This window comes from Lipomyces oligophaga (assembly GCF_038497815.1).
Source record: "Lipomyces oligophaga strain CBS 7107 unplaced genomic scaffold V1516scaffold_3, whole genome shotgun sequence".
Taxonomy (NCBI): domain Eukaryota; kingdom Fungi; phylum Ascomycota; class Lipomycetes; order Lipomycetales; family Lipomycetaceae; genus Lipomyces; species [Lipomyces] oligophaga.
Window position 1 is genome coordinate 693,203 of NW_027117787.1, and position 21,146 is coordinate 714,348.

Here is a 21,146-nt window from a genome sequence, read left to right on the forward strand (position 1 = left end):
ACGTTCTAGCAACGCCATGGAAATAGTTTCAACCCATTAACGCGATCAGATTAAATTAAAACATATAAAAAGGAGGGTATTAACAGCATTCCACGGGAAGGCACAAATTAAATCAGGGACTAGCGATTGATTAAACAATAGAGAGATCTAGAGATTATTGTTTTGGATCTGTGGGTGGTGAAAAATGTGGAACGGTAAAAGAATGCTTTCGTCCCAGTTCTCCAGCTAAAGAATTTGGGAGGAACCGCTTAGCATGCGGCTTGTGTAATTGGTTTGCAACTCGTGTTCATGGGGTGCTGCGCGAGTTCTGCTTTTAACGCGTCGAGCCGGTGGGCCACACGCGTTGCTGCAGTGCTGTTGACTAGACGTGTAGACGGGGTTGTCAAAATAAGTAATAGATTAGTATTGTTAGTATTGCTGTTAGAACTGTTATGTCTTGACTGAATGTATGCGTTGGACTTGATTTGTTCTCTTGCTTTCGAACCGATCTAGTTTCCAGGCTCGTGGAAATAACCTGACAACCAATAAATATCATGTAGAATTTATTCAAATGAAGCATATATTAAACTGAATATTCCTAATCCGGTCAAAATCATTGCGACTACTGTTCAAACAGAATCCATACGGAAAGATGTTACAAAGTCAACAGCGGTCGAGCCCCTTGCGACCAAAGGAGTCTTCATTCCAATCGAAAACTCTGGTAATAAGCCCCTGCCACGACTTTCTCCCTTGCATTGGATTCTTGCTGGATCGCGGCAAATCAATTTAGATCTACTTTCAGATTACCCTGTCTTTTTTTTTTGGGCCTGACCGTAATCGATCTCGTCTGCTGTTTTTTTCAGACCAACGCAGCTGTAAAGAACAAATGTATTAGAGAAGTGGAAGTCATACAACCCAAGCAGCGTTCCACTCTAGCAGCCCCTCGACTCTCGCTGGGTCTTGAAAGTCATTTTGTTTAACCTTAGTGCTTGCGTAGGCTCTATTATTTTACGCTATCATTTATTCCATTTGGTATGTATCTAATATACTTACCAATATTATTTAGAGCAGATGTGAACCCAGGATGGCCCCTTTTCATATCGCAGCTGGGCCTGGATTTTGATAGTGTCAAGGAGTCCTACACTCAAGCACAATTCGCAAACTCTAAATGTGATAAGCTCTGATTTGGGGTATGTCATTTGTTTGAAGACAGTCACCGTACAGTCGATGTTCCATAAGGCAATGCACAAAATCACAGGGAAATTGAAGCAGAGAATAATTGAAAATTTAGCTCTCTTTGATAATTCCAAGGCGATAATTTGGAGGCACAATATCACGAGAGTGAAATCCAATTACCTTTCCCAGTTAGGATGAAAGAGGGTCCATTTAGTCAGGGTCGTTTGCGCAAGGGGTTGCTCTATAGTGCACTATATAGGTAATTTAAGTATAATAGATTGCACATTAATCTTAGCAATCTTAAATCTGACTTGTTCTCGCAGATAATCCTTACTTTGTCGGGCACATTTCTGACATATGACATTCTATAATCAAAATCTTGATTTTGTGGCTTTTTTCAATACATGAATGAGCTATTCGTTGTCTGCAAAAATGACGAGCTGAACATTTTCCCGCACTGACTCGTTCTGTTCGGCTTGCTCGTTCTGAGCTACTGCGCGGGAATAGCTTTAAGCTAGTGTATTCGGACCGGGCAGAAAAATTTAGCGACTCCGGCCAGCTGGATTCCAATATTATACCCCTTATATTAATCTCTATTCCTAATCGGGAGAGCATAACAGCAGCTAGAAACTCGATAAACCAGGATTATCTACTATGAAAATGTTTTTATTTTGAATTCATGCAAACTCGTTTTCCAGATTATTGTGCCCGGTTAGGCATAAATCTGGTTTTGCCGCATAAATATCGGATGATTTTTGTAGAAAAATGTCTTTCAATTATGGATGAACTGTTTATGAGTCTACGCGGTCGTCATGCATCTTCCGTATATCTCTGCAGACAACAGCAATGTGCTCAAAATCATTACAGCGCCCTGTTGAAATGTAAAATTCGTTGAACGTCTGATGACCATATAGAAATCAAGCGCATATAGATGCATTATCACACTTTTGAGGCAGTTCATTTGGAAAGAGCTGAATTTTTTTAAAGCTGGAATCTCATGTGCAGACCTTGTAAGAGTGACTGCTGTTAACTCGTGCATGCAATAGAAAACGCAGCTAATCGTGCGTTTTGACATTTTCATGCGCCAAGTTGGCATCGTACTTCTCAGTATTCACTCTAGCAGTTCGGTATTCTGGATTTACTGCCATTTCTTTTTCTATACTTAATATTGTCTTTACTGCATTTCTGGAACTTTTCTGGCATTGTATTAATTTGTACCGCCTGGAATACTCTTCCATTCCGCAATTGCTACTATTCTTCTCTGTACTGTGCCCATCTAATCGTCCTTTCCCTTGGTCGAATCATGCGCCACGTGTTTGAATAGATCACATGATAGAGATTTGCATAGCCACACGAAAGCATAATACCAGAATTAACACTAGCATACATTACTACAGAGATTCATACAGTACTGGTTTGATAGACCTCTACTTTGTTTGCGAGTCCAGCTAATGAGGAGCTAGTGAACTAATAGACGGCCAAAAAAGGTATCAGTAAAAGTGGAGCTAGATTGTTAGACCGCGACCGACATATGCAGGCTAACTGCTCTGGATCACTAGAGTTGAATAATGAAGATCAACATCTCGGTGCTCGAAATTTTTGCAAGCTGGTATGACGGTCGATCCGACTAACCTACTGCATTATATCGTCAATAACGGGCCATTCCTTTAAAATTCCTGTGGATATCTTCAAGTCTAGGCGAGCTAGGAAGCGGCTTTACCTCCACCAACAGCCAATATAAATTGAACGGCACGAGTTTAGTGTGTGCTCTGTGTAGAGCCATCAGATAACATATGTGCGAATTGCATTCTAGTTGATCCTGGCTTTAGGGCTCGACGAGAGAGAACGGTGAGAGAGTGATTTATGAGGGGCCCCTAATTGCGCAGATCGGTCTAATCGACAATGATCGCCGTCTAAGCGATATGCTGCTTCTGCAACTAGCTGTGCCATACACGAAGTGGACACTTCGCAGATATCTAGATGATTACTTACCCATTGAGTACCGCTGTCATTTTGAAACATGAAAAAAACAGATGCAACTTCGAAACCCATTACAGGTCATAAACTGGCAACATTGCCCGATTGGATTTTGTCCAAGTGTGGGCAAGAGTTGCAACGCTTCGTTTCCGCCGCCATGTCCCAGCGACCGATTCACGCTAGAATCCAGATGGATTCAGCCCGTAGAGAGAGACCCCTATTCATTACTTCGCCGCACTAGATCGGGATTTTTGTCACATTTACACTAATCTAGTTCACGAGAATGAAATGAAGTCTAAAAGAAAGGCCAGACATCAATTGGTAAAGAAATAGGGAGTAGGTAGCGATAGTTTAGACTTTTGGTGTAGCTGGCCGGACTATATCTTATCGAATTGAGACTAAATTAGCCCACTGGCATAGTATTCAGTTTGGATACTTCTGCAGCTACCAGAGTAAAATCTGAGACGAACTAGGACGGGCCATCACTGGTATTAAGTCATGTACGTTACGGACAGCTTACGGATAGAGTGCAACATGCAGAATATGCATCACCAGTGTTTGTCGTCTGCAGCCGCGCGTACGAGATAAGTGCAGCCGATCGGATCGAGGTTGACATAAAGAATAGTCTCCTAAACGGGCAAAGTGATTGACAAGATCGGGAAGAGTCTTGCCTGATCTAATTTTGGACCGAGAGCTGCCAGTAATCAAGCCTCGACGGTCGACCGCTGCGGTCCAGAGATGCACGAGGATTGGAAACGTACTTCGAAACGCTTCTATGAAGTTGTAGCTCAATATTCATTGCAAGCTACGCTTCTATGACCTCATCTGGAGAGCCTCTAGCTGGAAGATAGTATAAAGATATATTTGGATAAATATTGCGTAGATAGTCAAAACGCAGCACGGCTCCACATTCCTCGACGTTTGCAGCGGATGAGTTTTGCTTTTTAATTTGCCAGAATGCCAAATCGACTGGGGCGTTGGTCCACTGAAATGATGCATATTTTTTTTTATTCAAAGGGTTCAGATTTCTCTGGCGTCTGAGGTCTGGCGGTGGCGACGCGTTTCCTAGTGATCGGCGCGTGTACAGACGTGTACAGGGAAAACCGCGAATGCACGTGCCAGGAATGGGGAAGGATGTTGTATGCTGTATGACGACGATGGCGAAGTTTATGGAGAGTGAGCTTGCACGATCTCGAGGGGATTGTGCTTGGGGTGATGACAAGTCTCTTGAGCATATTCCAGAACAGGTTTCAAGAAACACAACCGTCGGCGGTGACGCGGACTATGACGAAAAGAACAAACTCGTCCAAACTCGCGCATGCGGAACTGCTCAATGATAAACCGAGTCTACGATTGGAAACGAAGGCCGGCGCTATCAGTTACTTACAAATTGTGGGGCACAAAGAGTGATTACGGAGATGAGTCGAAAGTGCATAAGGCTTTCAGCCAGAGGTCAGGGCAGACTAGGCGCCAAAAAAAAGTAGACTAGTAAAAGTGAGCATGGACAGAAGAAGAAGACGAAGACGAAGCAGAAGAAAGAAGACCATCTAAAAGAAGCACTGTTGAAGGCTAACAAGCCAGCAAGCAACAGCATGGGCTTGTGACGACGATGAGGGTCGCTACATCCGGCGCCTCCGCCTGTGCCAGTACCTCCTTCCATCTCTTGACAGAGATGGAAAGTTCTGGCTCGAGAGCTAAACAAGACCTCTCTCTGTTGCTGGAATGAGATGACGCTAGAAAGATTTTGTTTTACGTAGAGGAATGGCACACGACGGCAAACGATGGCAAATGCTAGTGGTCGCGGACGCGTGCGTGCGTATTTTTGGTATTGGCGGTGTCTGGTTCAAGGCCAAGCAGCGACGATCTTCGAGCACGATGACGACTCGCAACGAGCTGCGGCAGAAGTCGGTCCTAGAACACCAGAACGGAGGGGCCCGCCGCAGAATCCGCGCATCGTGAGATATGGAAACAACTCCGCTCTACCACAGATTGTACACATTTTGCAGTGGATCGTGTTCCACGGCGAACACTAAAAGGGGTACGCCCTTTCTACACGATTTGATGAGCGTCGTGTCCGGCTGGGCCTGCATCTACAAAGGAAACATTTTGTTGTATCTACATGCTTGCCAGCCGAAACTTCCTGGACGATCGGACTGGTTGGCGCGGCAGCAGCAGTGAAGATGACAACAATATTAATCGTAATCAAAACGACAAGAATGGTAATGCTGATGATAATAATAGCAGCACCTCTTTCTGGCTGACCCCCGGTCGGACTCGTCCAAGAATTTGACCAGACCCATCTGACGAGATTAGCATTGCGTACCCTTTGTAGATATCGTCGATTTCGTCTGTAATTTCCCGATCCCGCATGCGCTGTCTTCCCTATTATTTTTTTTTTCCTGCTCGTATTCTCTCTCTTCTCTGTTCCAGGGAACAGGGAACACAAATCCGGGATTTTGCCCAGCACCGCGGCCAATGCAGACTCAAACCCCTCAACCTTGCCTCCATTTGCCTCTGTCTTACACACGCCGTTCTCACCACTTCCGTCCGCGGCGCCCCGTTCGCATAGGCCGCAGAGACATACTAGTCCGTATTCGGCTTCCCAGCTGAACCTTTTCTGCAGCCCAGCTGCTCCGTCCTGCTCCAGCCACACTATAGCGTCTAGCAGCTTCCCATTCATGCCGCCGTGTCACCGCCAGCCAGAAAGAGCAATAGCGGTGGCTCGTGCTTCGAGCCCGTGTTTCGTAACAATCCAGCGGCGGCACTTGTTAGCAGTCTGATACTAGTAGTCAGCCTAGCTACCTGCAGCTACAAGCTACTAGTACGCTACTACTAACCGCCTCTTAACTAATTATACTGCCACTTGTAGTACTTTCCTCCCTACCGACGTCGCCCACAAACAATAGACTCGCCGCGCATTCTGCTGTGCTCGTCGATGCCGTAACGTAATTAAGCCCATCTACCGACTTTCGCACCCAAAATGATACTATGACACACCGCTGGCTACCCAACCAACTGCTACGGCCAGCGCGTCCTCAATATCGCCCTCCTCCCACACTTAATTAATATATACTCTTGCTCTCGCTCTTCCTTCCCTCTGCTTCTCCCTCTTAATCCACCCATCTCACTCATTTCGTCAGTCCGCTCATCACATCACCCTCCCTCCCTCGCATCCGCTATCACTCACTGCCAGACAACTGCAGCTCGTCCTGGTTTCTTTCCTGTCCGTCCGTACTCGCCGTCCTTCGCCGCCGCTCAGATTATATATATATTAATATATATATATATATATATATACTCCGCAGCTCGTCCTCCTCTCCTGGCCGCTGTTGCCTCCCGTCCCTCGTCCATCGTCCATAGTCTCCTCCGCTAGCGCAGCAGGTAAATAGCAATGGCCGCCTCTTCTCCGCAGACTTCCGTCCTCGCCCGTGCTGCCTCGCTCCGCATCGGCTCGGTCCTCGATAACCGTCTCGAGCTCATGGACGTCCTCGGAGTGGGCGCCTACGGTGTCGTCTACTCCGCAGTCGACATCTATTCCTCGATACCCTACGCCATAAAGGCCCTTCTGCGAGACCCCTTGACTGGATCCCCCATCGCAAAAACTCATAACGACGTGCTCGATCGCGAGACCCAGCTCATCTCCAGTGTTCACGGCCACCCAAACATCGTCTCCGTCGTCGAGGTCATTGACCTGCCCGAAGGTCTTTTCGTTGTCATGGAATTCTGTCCTGAGGGTGACCTATTTTCAAATATCACCGAAAAGAAGCTCTATGTCGGCAACGACTCCGCCGCCCTCCACGCGTTCCTACAGATCGTCGACGCTGTCCAGTATTGCCACTCGCTCTCAGTCTACCATCGTGACCTCAAGCCAGAAAATATCCTCGTCACAAACAACGGATCCACTCTAAAGCTCTCCGATTTTGGCCTTGCCACTACGTCCAGACTATCGTACGAATTTGGTTGCGGCTCTTCTTTTTACATGTCTCCGGAGTGCCATTCTGGTAATCCCGCCATCGGCTACGATGCTGCGGCGAACGATGTCTGGTCGCTAGGTGTCATCCTTATCAATCTTACTTGCGGACGCAACCCTTGGAAGATCGCAGACCATAGTTCTGACGAGTCCTTCAAAGCGTTTGTCCGTTCGCCTTCCTATCTACAGAGAATTCTGCCAATTTCGCCAGAGCTCAACGCTATCCTTGCTCGAATGTTCGACGTCAACCCTGCAAATCGTATCTCGTTGTCTGAGCTCTATATTCGTATCTCACAATGTCCTCGTTTCACTGTCTCACCTAAGGAATTCGCCGCTCGGACTTCGATCCCACCAGTTCCTGCACCTCCAACGCCTCGCCGGATTGTTATCCCTCCGTCTGCAAATGCAATTGTTGAGCCTGTCGGCCAAAATTACATGCATGCTTCTCCTTGCACTCCTCCTCCTCCCTCTTCGCGGTCTAACAATACTTATTTCAACGAGGCTCTCGGTATCATGACCCCTATCTCGCCCGTTCACTATTCGTTTGACCGTGCGCACATTCACATGCCTTCTCATATCAATCAGAATTCGGCTTCCGTTTCGGGTTATTCTCCTGCTGTTACTTCGACTCAAAACAATCCTTTCCGATCGCGTGGTCCTCAAAGTTATACGACTCCAAGCGATCAGCAACAACAATATCTCCCTCCACAAAATGATGGTATCCACTCAGCATCTTATGGCACTCCCAGTCGTCGTCATCATCGACGATACGTCGAGCCCTTAGCGGATGGTTCAGGTCTTGGAATTTCGATACCCACGTTAACAGCTTCGGAGAGATTGCAGCAAATCGTGTATGCCCCTCCCCAACGACAGGTCCGATTTAGTCGGCCGATTTCAGGTGCTTCTACGGCAAGTAGCTCGATCTCCGGACTCAGTTCGCCGCAGTCTTCCCCGGCATCTTCAGCAGCATCTTCACCACGTGCTTCAAGTTCCTCTGTTATGTTTGACGTGAATGGGCTTGCGGAAAGTTTTGTTCTTACTCAAGCATGTGCTCGAGACTCTTCTGAGACTATTCATGATGGCTCTTTATATGATTCTGCTTTCGAATGCAATAATTTCATTGCTACGGGTTCTTGTGAAAATGCTGGTGCCGCTGAAGCGCTTCATGCTACGCAGTCTCCTTCTCCTACACGTCGTCTGCGGAATAAATTGAGCATGACGAAGATTCTTCCTCGTGCAGGAAATGTTGCGCGTCAGCGCCGAAAAGGACGAGCAGCAGCCAGTCAGGGATCACTTCCACCTCCGATTTCTCCTTCTGCTGCTCACGGTCAAGTTTATAGCGAGCGAGCGCCTGTATATTCCTACAACAACATGATTTAGATATAGATTTAGATTTTATTCTTTCTAAACTATTTCTGTCTATTGTATATATCTCTATGTACATTTCAGCTTTTTTTTTCTGATTATTCGCTCTTTCGGATTTCGGTGCATTTGGACATGGCTTGGCATTCTTTTATAAGACTACTCTCATTAAATAATTTTTCTATTACATCCATAGAGCATTTGAATTATGCTTTCCATTTTTTTTTTGGTTTTTATCATCAAAAACTAGCACGGTCATTTGGTATTTTTTTCTAATATGGTTTGGGGGCGTCGTTGGAAGTTTGAATTTGAAATTTTTTTGTTACTGCTATTTTTTGAACAACTAATTTGCTTATAAATGGGAGATAATTTTATGCTTCTATGCTATTAGATAAATTCTAAGTAGAATTTAGCATATTTTAAATTTTTTTATTTTCCGATCATATTGATAATGCTCATAAATGATGTCTGCCCATTGTCGGAAAGAGTAGATAGCCGCTTCCGGATTAAATTTTTTTCACGGTAGCGATGCAAGCATTGGTAACGGAGCGAACGGCACAGGATGGGCAGTCCAGCTGAAATTGCTGAAAAGTTAACCAACGCAGGAACGGCAGCTCAGTAAAAAAAGATAGCGCAAGGACCTCTCTGAATTGTTATAGGTTGACCGTACTGAGGTGCTAGTGGTTGAATACTATGGGATCCACTTACGTCGTGTTCGTCTAGCGTTTGAGCCGATTTGTCGTCTATTAGTCTATTAGTGGATAGATTAATTGATTGATTGATTGGCTAAAGTTGGTTTGGCTTTGGAGCTATAGCGTAGTAGAATTGTAAGAGATTAAGGCGCCCTCCGGATTGAGAAAAACCTACGGAAGCAAACAGTAACGGCTTTCATTGGAACACGGAGAATTAGCTGCCACTAGTATGTGTTTGTATCGTAGCGTTATAACACTGCCTTTTGGATGCAAGAATCGGATTCAAGTGGCAAAATTATCTAATTTTACAAGCCCATTTGCAAAACAGGCAGCATACCAACCAGCGAAAGATTTTTTCGAGTTCCAAGAAATCGAAGTCACACATACACTTGCCGGATAGATGATGACGGAGCTGGCCTTAGCTCTCTTAGCCGATTCAGTGTTGACTTTAAACCGATCCATGATTCGATATCTCGGGCGCTTTCCATCACAGGTAGAAGAGAGTTCCAGTTTGATTGTTTCGATCTGTGGCCATCCTTTCGATCGACTTTTTGGTGGAGTAAAAGATTTGCCGACTATGTTCACCAGCACGACCGATCCATCGGCCGCACCGCTCGCGGAAAATCCATGGCATAGGCTCGAACTGGTCACACTCACACTACCTTCATGGCGAGACATGGCCACAGAGCCCGTCATAGATAACACTCCACATGCTTCTGTCCCTACAATATCACATGCCATGGTGATTGCACGGAGGTGCACATTAAAACTAATTGATGGGGAAAACCACTGCTCGCGTGACTTGCTAGACCGACATAGTCGTGCATCGCGAACATCAATCGCACGAGTATACCCGTCCATGCTTGTTGAAGCAATAAAATACGGGAGATCTGGCCCACATGAAGTCATGGCTATCACAACTGACTCGTGGACCGGCTCGCAAAATTTCGGACTAGTCAACAAACTGGTCTCGCTATCTTCTTCTTGTAGACCGTCCAAAAGGTCAAACACCGCAATAAATCCTGTCGTACTGCCCACCGCTATTTGGCCGCTGTCGATCCATGCCAGACTATGTATTCCCATCCCCGGCAGGGATAGCACTCGCGCCGGTGCTTCTACTCGAAAATACTCTGTTTTTGATCCCATCGATCTAGGAACCTCCACCAATTTCACAGTTCCGTCGTTAAAAACTGCACCTAGAGTTCCAATCACTGCTTCAGTTCGGCCCTTCTCAACGGGACTCCACTTCAAATTCGTCGGCGTACCCCATTTATGTAATAAGCATGTCACCAGTTTAGGTTCGTCTGTGGAATCTAGATTACTCGACCAAATCTGAATAACTGATGGACTGGGCCGCGGTTGAAATATAGGCATTGATATCTCTTCAGAATTTGTCATTACCGCAACTGCAAGATATTGGGTCTCTAAATTATGATTAGCATATCATTCAATCATTTCTAGCCATGAATAATACCCGAGTCAGTAAGTGGAGCCCACTCACAAGAGGCTGGGTACCCGCCAACATTGATAATATGACTTTGCCGACTTTTTGTGGTCGTGTTGATTGTTTCAAATTTGCCAATGAGTTTACGATCAAGCGAGTTAGCCGGACCAATTTCGATATCAATCGGTTCCCCATTTGGTAGTTCAGGTGTAGAATTATCAACGTCGACTTGTTTTAAAACTTGTAAATGCGTATCCAACCAGCCTTTAAACTCTGGGAACTTTGCATTTTCACAGTTTGAAATTAGTAAGTTCCCTGGATAATTGACCCATCGATTTCGAACATCAACAGCACGGACTAGCTCACTAGTCTGCGATCCGTAAAAAGTCGTTAATGTACTTTCAATGATACCTGACAGCTTTCCTTTCTCGGACTGACCATTACTCTTGAGTTTCATTTTCGATTTCAGAGCCCGCTGCGTAGGCTTGCTGTCTTGAAATGCGTCTTGTTCTGTTTCTTGATCCAAATCACTTTCCGTATCTGCGATTTCGTTTGTTTCTTCAAAATTATCATCATCTTCTTCTTCCTGACTATTTCTGTCAGATAGGTTAAATTCATCTTCAGAATTATCTGGTGTCATATTAGACTTAATTCTCTTTGGAGGTCGTGGCTTCGATCCATTTGTTTGATCTTTTGGCGGACGACCCCGTCGTCGTCTACCTTCATTCGCCAAAATACCCGATTCCAAAGCAGCTGACGACAAAACTTCTTCAGTACCAGATTCTAAATCAGATCTGGGATCTGTATCGATCGCTGAAGCATAATTCTGTAATTTCCCGCTCACTTTTCGCTTGGGTCGTCCAGACGCGTAAATTTCTTCCTCTTGAGGCCTCTCTTCTAATTCTTCTCCAATCCTCTTTTCAACAACTTGCTTTGTCAATGATCCTCTTGGTCGACCTCGTCCTCGCTTGAAGTTCGGTTGAGGCGTAGCAATCTCGGTAGATTTACTAGTGTTTATTGGAGTCGAGCTCTTAGATACGTCTGATTTTCTAGGTCGACCGCGGCCGCGCTTGATTTGAGAAATAGACGATCTAGCCTCATTCAGATTCGCTGAACTAGACATTCTAAATTGAATCACCTATATTTTAACCCATCTGGTCTTTCTGATTGTTCAGAGTAGTTCTACCTTACACCACAACTCAAATCAACTTACACTTTGGCGTTCCTGATTCATCTATGACGACGATATCTGCAAATATGTTGGGTTAGGGTACGAATCAGTGATAGCTTTAATATCATTTCAGGGCAGGAGACAAATAAATTCAAATGATTTTTATAAGATCTAGCTTCAATATCTATGCAAAGGAGCTGCTCAAGATCGACTAAGAACAATAAGATTTATACTGTTTTTGAGAGAGCTGACTAGGGCAAAGATGCCTGAAATCAGGAATACCACCAGAGTGGAAATCAACCCAGACTTTGTTACTCCTGATACTCGATGTTGGATATGTTTATTAGGTCCCGACGATCCACCACCGCGTGGAGACAAAGCACACAATTGGCGTCATCCTTGCTCATGTAGCTTGATAGCTCATGAAATTTGCTTGCTGACATGGATTCCTGCAGATAAGAACTACAAGCAGTGCCCGCAGTGTAAGAGCTATATTCGTCCGGTAAAGCCGCGGCCTTCGTTTGCTTTAATGATTAGAGATTCTTTGTCGACGTTATGTTTTCGAGGGACGTGCTTGCTTACTGGTCATATGATAATGTCAACAGCAGTTCAGTCAGGGCTTTCGTTATGTTTCGGTACCGGATCGGTTGCAATTGCTAGCTTATTTTCCGCGCAAGAAACGGTTCAAATCGTAGGGCTCGATCCTGATCAACCTCCAGATCGGTTCTGGTACGATCTGTTGATGGGATTATCTGCTGGGAGCTTATCAGCAAAGCAAATCGTACACGTATTTGCAAAAAGAGCCCTACCAGCTCATGTGGAATCCAGATATTTGAGTCTCGTCCGGAAAATGACTGTCTCAGCTGTGCCTTCATTGTTGATCTTAATGCGGACGACTGATTTCTATCTGATATCCGTTCTGCAAGGTTTGACGTCGGTGGGATGCTCAATTTTACTTCAAAAAACGCAAACTGAATCCGAGCATCGAACGACGACTCGTGGATTATTTGCGATCCATGTGCTTCGACATTTACATACTATCATCAAAGATTTTTTTTTTGAAGATAAACTTGCCCGATGGAGTTTCATCGATGCTTCGTATCAGAGTGTGGATGCCATGGAGGCAGTTTTGTTGTTCCATCGAATTTATTCATATACGCGTTGTCCATCAGTTGAAAAACAGGAAATATCACGACTTAAAATGATCAGATTACTGGACGACGTCCGAGCCCATCATGAACCATTCCGAAACCTCAGTGACGCTGCCTACGATCAGCTGATCGAGAAACTTCACACCCTTCTCATTCATACTGCACATCCAAATGGAGTTCCAAGAAATCGCCCATATTCTCGAATAAATACAATTCATGATATCGAAAATTTGGTTATGCGGGATGCGCCTCCTCTACAACAATCTGCTCAAGACGAAGGAGAAATTGAAATTGAAGTCCAGGTCGCCGTTGATGGAGTCAACGGAGTCGACGAAGTCGATCAAGTTGCGCAAGCTCTAGTGGCTGAAGATATACTCAATACTCGACGAGCAACATTTACGATGGCCGAAAGGACGTTCTTCAGAGTCAGAATGTACTTTGGATATCAATCTCCATGGCTAACCTGTACTGGAGCTCTGTTATTCCCTATTTTAAGTGGTTTGACAGGAGAGTAGGTCTATTTGGGTTCAATACGCTTTTGATAATCGTTTTAACTCTGTTTAGTTTACTAACTGTAATCTTCCCTAAACTACCGAAAGTCATTTCACGTCGCTTCATCCGGAGTATTCTGGGCGGTTGTATCGTCACATTGGTTAACGTATGTGCAAAACTTCAGGATCAGGAACCTCACAGACTAACACCACCTTAGGATGCATTAGAAATTTACTGGACTTATTTAACTTCGCTGCCAAAAAAACAGCGGGTCATCCGGAACTATATTGGTCGAAGCTGATTTATCTGAACAGGTCCAAATAAAGGATAGCAAATGTCCCTACGAAGTACACGTGACGGCCATGTGTCATCTTTGGGGTGTGTACCTAAGTGGTGCCTATCCGTCGGGACAGTAAGTAAATACTCAAAAGTCACACGCAAAGTAGGAAGTTCCAAACCAATTGCTTTCTCCTCTCTCCTTTCTAACTTATCCTTTTTTGTTCAAAATTTAATTTTATTTACTATTTGATAATTTTTTACTGGCCGTCGTATTTGAGTAGTCATGGCTGGTCATTCTCCGGCCTCAACCCCGTCTCCACAGATAGCCCCAACTACCTTGCACTCGCAATCGAGTGGACTCGGGTATCACAACGGGGTTACTAGCAGTGGAGCAGCAGGGACTGGAAATAGTAGCAACGCCGTACTTCCGGCCTCTAAGCGCGATCGCAGAAGACATAATATGACAGAACGGTATAATGCACTGCAGAGTCTGTTTGCATCGCAGAAGGATAGTATATATGAGGAGACGTTGACAGAGCTGCAGACAGGATTAGCAGCATTACATGAAGGCACAGATGGCCTATTTCTCGAGAAAGTAGCTGATCTAGAAGAGGAAAGAGACGCAGAGTTGGTCACGCTGTGGTTGAATTATGAATTTTTGCTTTCTCGCGCAGAAAAGGAGTATCGTCATGATGTTGACATTGCGGAGGAGGAGTGCGAAAGCACTGCTAGATCAATCAGAGAAGCTTTGTACAATCGATTAGAATGTCAGCGGAAACGATTGAAGGAAGATAAAGATCTTATCGATATTGCAAACGAGAATTCGTTGCTGCTATCGGTCGACCGAGGATTATACCATCACGGTGGAGGTTCTGCCGGCAACGATGCTTCCAGTCAGACCGGTGTTATGGGTAGTGTTGGAGAACGGAGATTGCGTCGTCGTGGTGCTGCAGCAAATAGCAATGGCGCATCTGCTTCGGATCTCGTTGTTCTTGCCGGCGCACTTAACGCAGATGGTAAAAAACGTAAGAGAGGTGGTGCTTCTGGATCGGGGCCAGGCTCAGGCTCAGGTCGAGCAGGCGAAGGCGACGAAATAGCTTCCTTCTGGAGCAATCGCGAAGCTCTCCCCTTTGGTCATACACGAGAAAATCTAGCGGCCAATAATACCAGCGGCTCGGGACGACATAGAGATAAAGCATTTGGCGGAATGACAGGATTAAAAAGTGATGAAATATCAGAGGACTTATCGATACTACGGAAAAAGAAGAAAATAAAAAGGAAATGAACTTTCGTTGGTCGATCTTGGATTCATTTGGTTGTAATTTCTGTTTTCGGCGCTTTGGAGAATCATTGGAATTTACGTCTGCGTTAAGGTTAGATAAATTTGTTTCATTGCATGAAATATATATATTTGTATATTTATATATTAGAATCGTAAGTAATTCCCAGTAACGCCTCATAAAAAAATTTGACAATGTTGTACAATACAGAAGATCATCATGAAACACAACCCCTCCCAAAACAGAAGGGACGGTGATTTATGTAGAAGCAGGACGTGCAGAGAGTACATGGACCCCAACGGTAGTGCGCCCTTTAACTGTGCGAGCATCACGATATATGCCATCAATAACTTGGCGTGCACTTCCTGAGCGTCCGCTCTGAGTAGAATATGGAGTCCAGTCGTTTGTGAACAGGTTTGAGAAAGTAGCAGCAACATGAGCATTGGATAGAGCCGTATCGCAGTCTGAGAAGAAAGGAGACGAAGTCGAAGCAGATTCGAGATTATTCAAAGTCTCGAGAATCCAGCGTTCCTCGTCGGCCATCCAAAGAGGTGCCCAGTCATCGAGTTCTAGAATCAGTTCCCGGGAATGGACAACTTCGCAATCCTCAATGCTCGATAATGCGCACGTCTGCTCATCAAATGATGGAACAGCAGGAGGATGAGCAGCGAGCGCAATGCAAGCGTCTGTGGAGATCGAGCTAAGCGACAGAAGTGACAGGAGCAAAGGGTCAAGAACTGGAATCAAACAGTTTGTAAAAAACTCATTTGATGTAGGATAAACCATAATCATAACTCCCTCACCTGGAGTGAGCTCGGTTATGCGAGATTTAACAAACGCATTAAAGTCAGGCAATGAATGTGTTGGAAGTAGATCAAGAGAAACTATGCAATGCGCAGATCTCGGCTGGACGGACGGTTGAGAAACGTGTCTCGTAAAGACGTACGATTCGAAAACAGCAGGATCAAAATAACCATGTCGTTGCGAGTGTGACGACGAAGTAGGCGAGTATATTAAATCAGGAGTCGAAAGTGAAGGGTCTTGAGTAGTAGTTGTAGTAGTCGACGCTGGTGCAGAAGTGGCAATGGCCGATCTAGAAAAACGGTCAAGTGCATAAGTCAGGTTGAAGTAGATCACTCGCTCAGGGTAGTTTGCGGCATAAGCATTGCGGACCTGTCGAACAAGCAGAGAAACCAGGGACGAGCGGGAGTAGGTTAGCATGCGGAAAGACTCTTCGAGGAAGTTGACGGACGGCAGATTGTTAATGAGAACGGCATAGGCTGTAGAGAGCAGGGACACAAGATTGTCATCCAAAGGCTCAACAGAAGCTAGTGAGGGTTTATGCTGGCCTGGTAACGACAACGGAGTAGAAGACGAACACGAGCATACACCAGAGCAGGCGCAAGTGTTTGCCATGGTGCTAATGCTCGTACTTCGAGTGGACGTACTAGCGCTGCGAGAGCTGGAGTAGGTGTAGGAAGAGGTCACAGAATCCTGTCGTTGTCTGCCGAGACTGTCGTCGACACTGATGCTAGCTCTGGCATTGAGAAGAAGACCTGCAGCAGTTGTGGTGCTGGTCGGCGAGGGCACGGCATCGAGATCTGCGGACGGGAGCTGAGAGAGGAGAGAGACGACGCCATCAGTAGATACGGTGCCGATTGCACCCAGGCTCCGTATGCGCAGCTCTGCAGGATCGAGAGACGGATCGTGGTCGTCAGGTTTTGAGGTTGATGTCGGCCGATCAGAGATCATTGTGAGGAGGTCATTTGGCGCAACAGAGACTGGCATGGCCCTGCCTGGGGAGGAAGAAAAAAAAAGGACGAGGAAGAAAAGGAAAGCTGACAGGAAGGCAGAAAGCGGAAGGAGATGGGAAGAGCAGACAGAATGTGGTAGCAGTGATCAAGAGGAGCGAGTCTATGCCGGTGCTGATGGTGGTGCTGCTCTGAAGGAAATTTGATCGGCCGATAGAAAGGAAGACGTATAATATAATAATTACATGAATCGTATCAACAAGCAGTAATACAAACAATTTCTATCTCAGAAGCAACAGAAATAATAATATAAGGTAATATAATGCAATATAATATAATATTTCTGAAGCCTTTTATGATATTTGTTTAACTGCACACAACAACAGTAGCCGTCGTACTCATCTCACATCTGGCCATTCCTGCAGCCTAAATGCTCCCTTCCTTTCCCCCCTGCGTATTTATTCTCAGAATCGTTCTCCAAATTCTCTCGTTTCCTGTTCAGTTCGTTTAACCGTTGACCGACGCCGTATCCGAATCCGCACTGCCAGTTGATCCGCTATCACATGGCTCTCTATCTCGTTTACGGTGGTGATAGTTTAATCCGTCTGCTTTACCTTTTACGGATCACGCTCCATCGACTGGTTCGATCTTTCGCGATTTCACGATTTTCTTTTGGCGTGTTTCTTACTGCTCTGCTTGCTCTCTTGCAAACTGCTGCTCCTGCATCTGCATCTGCTCATACTCCTGCTCCATTCCCCCCTTCCCCTTCTCGGTCCCTCACATGTTTCCACTTCCCGCCACCTCCACTTGAGCCCGAGCACACACAAGGCCACCTCAGCCGTCGCATTCACCCTAAGGTTGGCTCCGCGTGTTACTGACGCCGCTCAAGCCGCTCGAACCGGTTTCAGTTTAGTCTACCTCTCATACTGTACGTCCAACTCGTTTTAACTAAATGTCAAGCTGACCTGCTGTCTTCTATTCTATTGTCTCGTTCCGTACTCCCTGGATGCTTTGCTTGAAATTACCCGTCTGGCCATGCTGTAACAGCTATCTTAATTTTTCTTTGTTCGCTGTTCAGAGCAGATCCTCGATTCCGCGTTTGGAATCCTCCTTGATCAGCTCCTTCATGCCCTGCAGAAAGCCCCGTCAGTCTCTCATAAGCTCTCCCACCATCGCCCACACTCACGCGCCAGCGACACTCACCTTCGGCATTATGGGCTCGCCCTGCTCGTCGCGTACATATCGAAATGGCATCTCCGTGCTAGAATGCTTACTGAACCGCAGCTCCGGAAAATCAACAAAAGGAATCTCATCTAACGCAACTGTTTAATTCGCGTCTCGCATGTCAACCTTCTGCATCCCGTCTTCTCCTTAATCTCTCTCGCTTTCTCACTGGCCACTCACCTCGCTTCTCCGCAATAATCTGCGTCACCCGGATCGCCGTGTCCGTAGTCATCTGCTTGTCGCCCAGCCGTCGTCCCGTAAATCCATACCGTCTCAACTCTCCTGTCCGATCGCGCGGAGGATGATCACCCAGAATGCCGCCAAACACAAACCAGTCAAACTGCTCTGCGTCGGCCGGACTCAGATCAACCTCTGCCGCCGGATCAAGCAGACACACGCGCCCTTGTTTCGCGCTCTCAGAAACCCCCGCCAGCGCAATCACTTCCTCGGTCGTCGTCGTCACAATCCCGGGCCTGGAAAGCGCTTCTGGCAAGCTGGATGCCAACTCGGGCTTCAGGGACGTCAGGAAAAACTGCCCACTACCGCCCACATCCGCCGAAATGGCCTGGTATTCAAGCAAAACCCATGGATAGAACCCGTCCTCCATATGTTCCACAACATACTTCTTTCTTGTATCTGTCGCCATAGTTTCTCCTGCTTTTTATCTCTGCGCCCACTTGTCCCTCCCTCTCGTCCTCTCGCGCCCTCGAGCACTCAGAAAAATTTCGCGTCTGCACAATCCTAACAATCACGTGACTCTCGCTTAGCATCTCGGGTCGCACAAATCTGAAACTGAAACCGGCCCTGCCTGCCTTGCGACGAGATGAGAACTCTCTGGAAAGAGACCCTGCTTGGGAGTTCGACAAGCAAGGAAGTGACTACGCCACGCCACGGTGCGTAACGAGACCCTCTTTGGATCCGTTTGAGCTTGACCGTTTCCATTTCGGGGCGCTTCATTTAATACCAATCTGTCAAGAGCGACTGCGCAAATCGTGATTAGCACTGAACTCACTAATTGACTGCCTGTTGCAACGCTGAGCTTGTGAACGTCTTCGGGTTTGTCCGTGAAAATTGGGAGCATGGCTACTAGCTGACTACATGATGAACTGACTAACTGACTAGCTGACTAGCTGACTAGCTGACTCGCTCCACCACCCAGACTCGTACGGGGGAGCCTATAACACAGTCGTAGCAGCACACCGCCAGGGTACCTTTAGTACTGTCACTTGCCAGTCTGTCACGTTTTGAAAGCAACTTGTCCGCTAGCAGGCATTTCTGTCTAAAGCGGAAGGAATTTCGATTTTATCGTCGACTAACACCAACACTAATACTAAAGACTAACCGAACGCAAACCACAGACAAATAGCCTGCGCTATTCACTTTTCGACTGCGCCGGTGGATATTTTTGGATTTCTCTCTCCGGTCCCGAGACAGATCATCCTGCACTCTGTAACAGCAGTATAGATTCTCCCACATTGTAGATAACCTCGCTGGACCGTACTGGAGGGGGTAGACGATGCCAAGGTCTGCCTGTGCATACAAAGGCCTCGATTACAGCTATTGTGTTGACCACTGTTCTCAGCACATGGTTGGAAGTGGTCTTACTTCATGCCAGATTCGTTTCATTTGCTACTGTCTCTTCCATTCACATTCTCGTAGTTACTTGTCTCCGCATTCTCTCGCATATCTCCCGCTATCTAACGCCAAAATTCGGCGAGCTAATTCGCGGTCACTAAACTCTGGAAATGCTGCTCGCAACTCTGCTCGAGGCTTAACTAGCCATGATGGTAGTGGATCCATTCGTCTAGGATGTAGTAAGGCCAGCCGTTTCCAGTCTTCTGTTGTCCACGGCCGTGCTTGCATTTCATTTACCCTCTCGCTAGTGTCATCTGGCTTGTCACAATACTGAGTGGGCATGCTAGCGGGCCCGTCCTCGACGCTTGTATTCTCTCCGACTGTTTGCGTTTCTACGCCTTCCCCTCTAATCTCTTCGTCCGATTTCTGGCTGATTGACCGTGACGATGCCGGTGTCTGTAGTCCGGCTCCAGCATTTTCACTTTCGTTGTCTGCATACAAATCGGTTCGTCGACTGCCGGTTGTTCCGCTCACATCACGGTTCTCTATCACGCTGTTGACCTTATCTGCACTGGATATTCTCGGCGAGCCGACTCTTCCTTCTGAGTCGTTGTCGCTCGTGCTCGAGTCCCACTCTTGAACATGGCCAGTTTCGATCGTTCTCGGTACATTTTGTCTTATCCGCTCATCAAGGTCTCTTCCGTTTAGAGCGGTTCCGTAAAACGCACCTAGTCTGACAATTCCGCCGCCAGTCTTTTCCCCTAGTCTGGTTGGAGTTGTCTTGCTTGTCACTGTCAGACTCGGCAATAGTGACTTGTACGGTCCCACTATGGATGCCAAACCACTACTTCGGGCATTGATCTCGCTGGCACTTTGTTCCGTAAGCACCTGACCACTCAAATCTGGGAATTCTTGGTCATAACTATCGAATGCATTTAAGCTTCCTATATGTGCAGCATCCTCGTCGGTCGAAGTCGATAATTTGTCATTTACATTGTTCCGTCGAAGAATAGTCAGCCGAGGTGGAGGAGAGCGTATATCCGGAGAATCTGCGACGGCTGCCAGCGTAGTATCAGTATCAGAGATCAAAACATTAACACTCCATCCTGAAGACTGTGGAATTGACTTGTCACTTTTATCTGGACTGGGTTTCTTGGGACTTTGTTTGCGCGGTGATCGCTGCTGCGTTGGCTTCAACAGTCCTGGCGTGTTAGGTTCAATACCGTCAATTTTGAGCCCCTTCTTCTGGTTGAATTTAAGAGGAGAAATGAATGGTAAAATTTCGAGTGGATCCTCTTCGGAACTGGCTTCTCTTGGTTGATTTCGCGGAATCTGTCTAATCCTCCTTTGTCGTGTCGAACTGCGAGATACAAGTCGTGGTGTCCCTCCTAGTCCTCTTCCTTCTTCAAGATCCGCTTTCTTTCGAGATCCATGTCTAACAGCCGTCGGTGTGGATCTTGATGTGGACCGCTCTGGTGTATCTAACGCGACCGGGATTTTGGTTGTCGTTGTTGTTGTTACTGCTGTTGGTGCAGTCCCAATCCCCATTGAGCCACTTGTCGAGCCATTACCTGGTAATAATGTGCTCATGATAGCATACGATACTACCCAAAATTATCTAAA

General features: G+C 46.3%; 7 protein-coding genes across 7 annotated transcripts; 3 read left to right on the forward strand and 4 right to left on the reverse strand.

Annotated features, from left to right (window-relative positions):
* The first annotated feature begins 6,240 nt into the window (after positions 1–6,240).
* Positions 6,241–8,851, forward strand: V1516DRAFT_672985 (kinase-like domain-containing protein). Its single transcript, XM_066921827.1, has one exon. The coding sequence runs from the start codon at positions 6,524–6,526 to the stop codon at positions 8,480–8,482; it is 1,959 nt and encodes a 652-aa protein (XP_066778022.1). The 5' UTR covers positions 6,241–6,523; the 3' UTR covers positions 8,483–8,851.
* A 596-nt stretch (positions 8,852–9,447) lies between these two features.
* On the reverse strand, positions 9,448–11,615 carry V1516DRAFT_616588 (uncharacterized protein; the record flags this gene model as incomplete). The annotated part of the gene is made up of 2 exons (XM_066919348.1): positions 9,448–10,580; positions 10,631–11,615. Coding segments are annotated over 2 exons (2,118 nt in total), but the record flags the coding sequence as incomplete, so codon positions are not given.
* A 318-nt stretch (positions 11,616–11,933) lies between these two features.
* Positions 11,934–13,908, forward strand: V1516DRAFT_672990 (uncharacterized protein). The gene is made up of 3 exons (XM_066921828.1): positions 11,934–13,433; positions 13,487–13,580; positions 13,632–13,908. The coding sequence occupies exons 1-3, from the start codon at positions 12,034–12,036 to the stop codon at positions 13,713–13,715; spliced, it is 1,578 nt and encodes a 525-aa protein (XP_066778024.1). The 5' UTR covers positions 11,934–12,033; the 3' UTR covers positions 13,716–13,908.
* V1516DRAFT_672993 (Sds3-like-domain-containing protein) lies at positions 13,909–15,115 on the forward strand. The gene has a single exon (XM_066921829.1). It carries the CDS (start codon positions 13,977–13,979, stop codon positions 14,976–14,978), a length of 1,002 nt encoding a protein of 333 aa, XP_066778025.1. The 5' UTR covers positions 13,909–13,976; the 3' UTR covers positions 14,979–15,115.
* A 116-nt stretch (positions 15,116–15,231) lies between these two features.
* V1516DRAFT_684832 (uncharacterized protein) lies at positions 15,232–16,725 on the reverse strand (the record flags this gene model as incomplete). Its single annotated transcript, XM_066923586.1, has 1 exon — positions 15,232–16,725. One exon carries the CDS (start codon positions 16,723–16,725, stop codon positions 15,232–15,234), a length of 1,494 nt encoding a protein of 497 aa, XP_066778026.1.
* A 1,073-nt stretch (positions 16,726–17,798) lies between these two features.
* Positions 17,799–18,594, reverse strand: V1516DRAFT_622211 (SAM-dependent RNA methyltransferase; the record flags this gene model as incomplete). Its single annotated transcript, XM_066919572.1, has 3 exons — positions 17,799–17,855; positions 17,928–18,046; positions 18,129–18,594. 3 exons carry the CDS (start codon positions 18,592–18,594, stop codon positions 17,799–17,801), a joined length of 642 nt encoding a protein of 213 aa, XP_066778027.1.
* A 1,013-nt stretch (positions 18,595–19,607) lies between these two features.
* On the reverse strand, positions 19,608–21,113 carry V1516DRAFT_663501 (uncharacterized protein; the record flags this gene model as incomplete). The annotated part of the gene is made up of 1 exon (XM_066920516.1): positions 19,608–21,113. One exon carries the CDS (start codon positions 21,111–21,113, stop codon positions 19,608–19,610), a length of 1,506 nt encoding a protein of 501 aa, XP_066778028.1.
* Between the last annotated feature and the right edge of the window lie 33 nt (positions 21,114–21,146).

What these genes read in the sequence shown, in the direction of transcription:
- V1516DRAFT_672990 (XM_066921828.1), top strand. Translation starts at nt 12,034, where the DNA reads ATGCCTGAAATCAGGAATACCACCAGAGTGGAAATCAACCCAGACTTT. An exon ending in TTAAGTGGTTTGACAGGAGA is followed by an intron (nt 13,434 to 13,486) that starts GTAGGTCTATTT and finishes AACTCTGTTTAG; the next exon opens with TTTACTAACTGTAATCTTCC. An exon ending in GTATCGTCACATTGGTTAAC is followed by an intron (nt 13,581 to 13,631) that starts GTATGTGCAAAA and finishes ACACCACCTTAG; the next exon opens with GATGCATTAGAAATTTACTG.
- V1516DRAFT_672993 (XM_066921829.1), top strand. Translation starts at nt 13,977, where the DNA reads ATGGCTGGTCATTCTCCGGCCTCAACCCCGTCTCCACAGATAGCCCCA.
- V1516DRAFT_672985 (XM_066921827.1), top strand. Translation starts at nt 6,524, where the DNA reads ATGGCCGCCTCTTCTCCGCAGACTTCCGTCCTCGCCCGTGCTGCCTCG.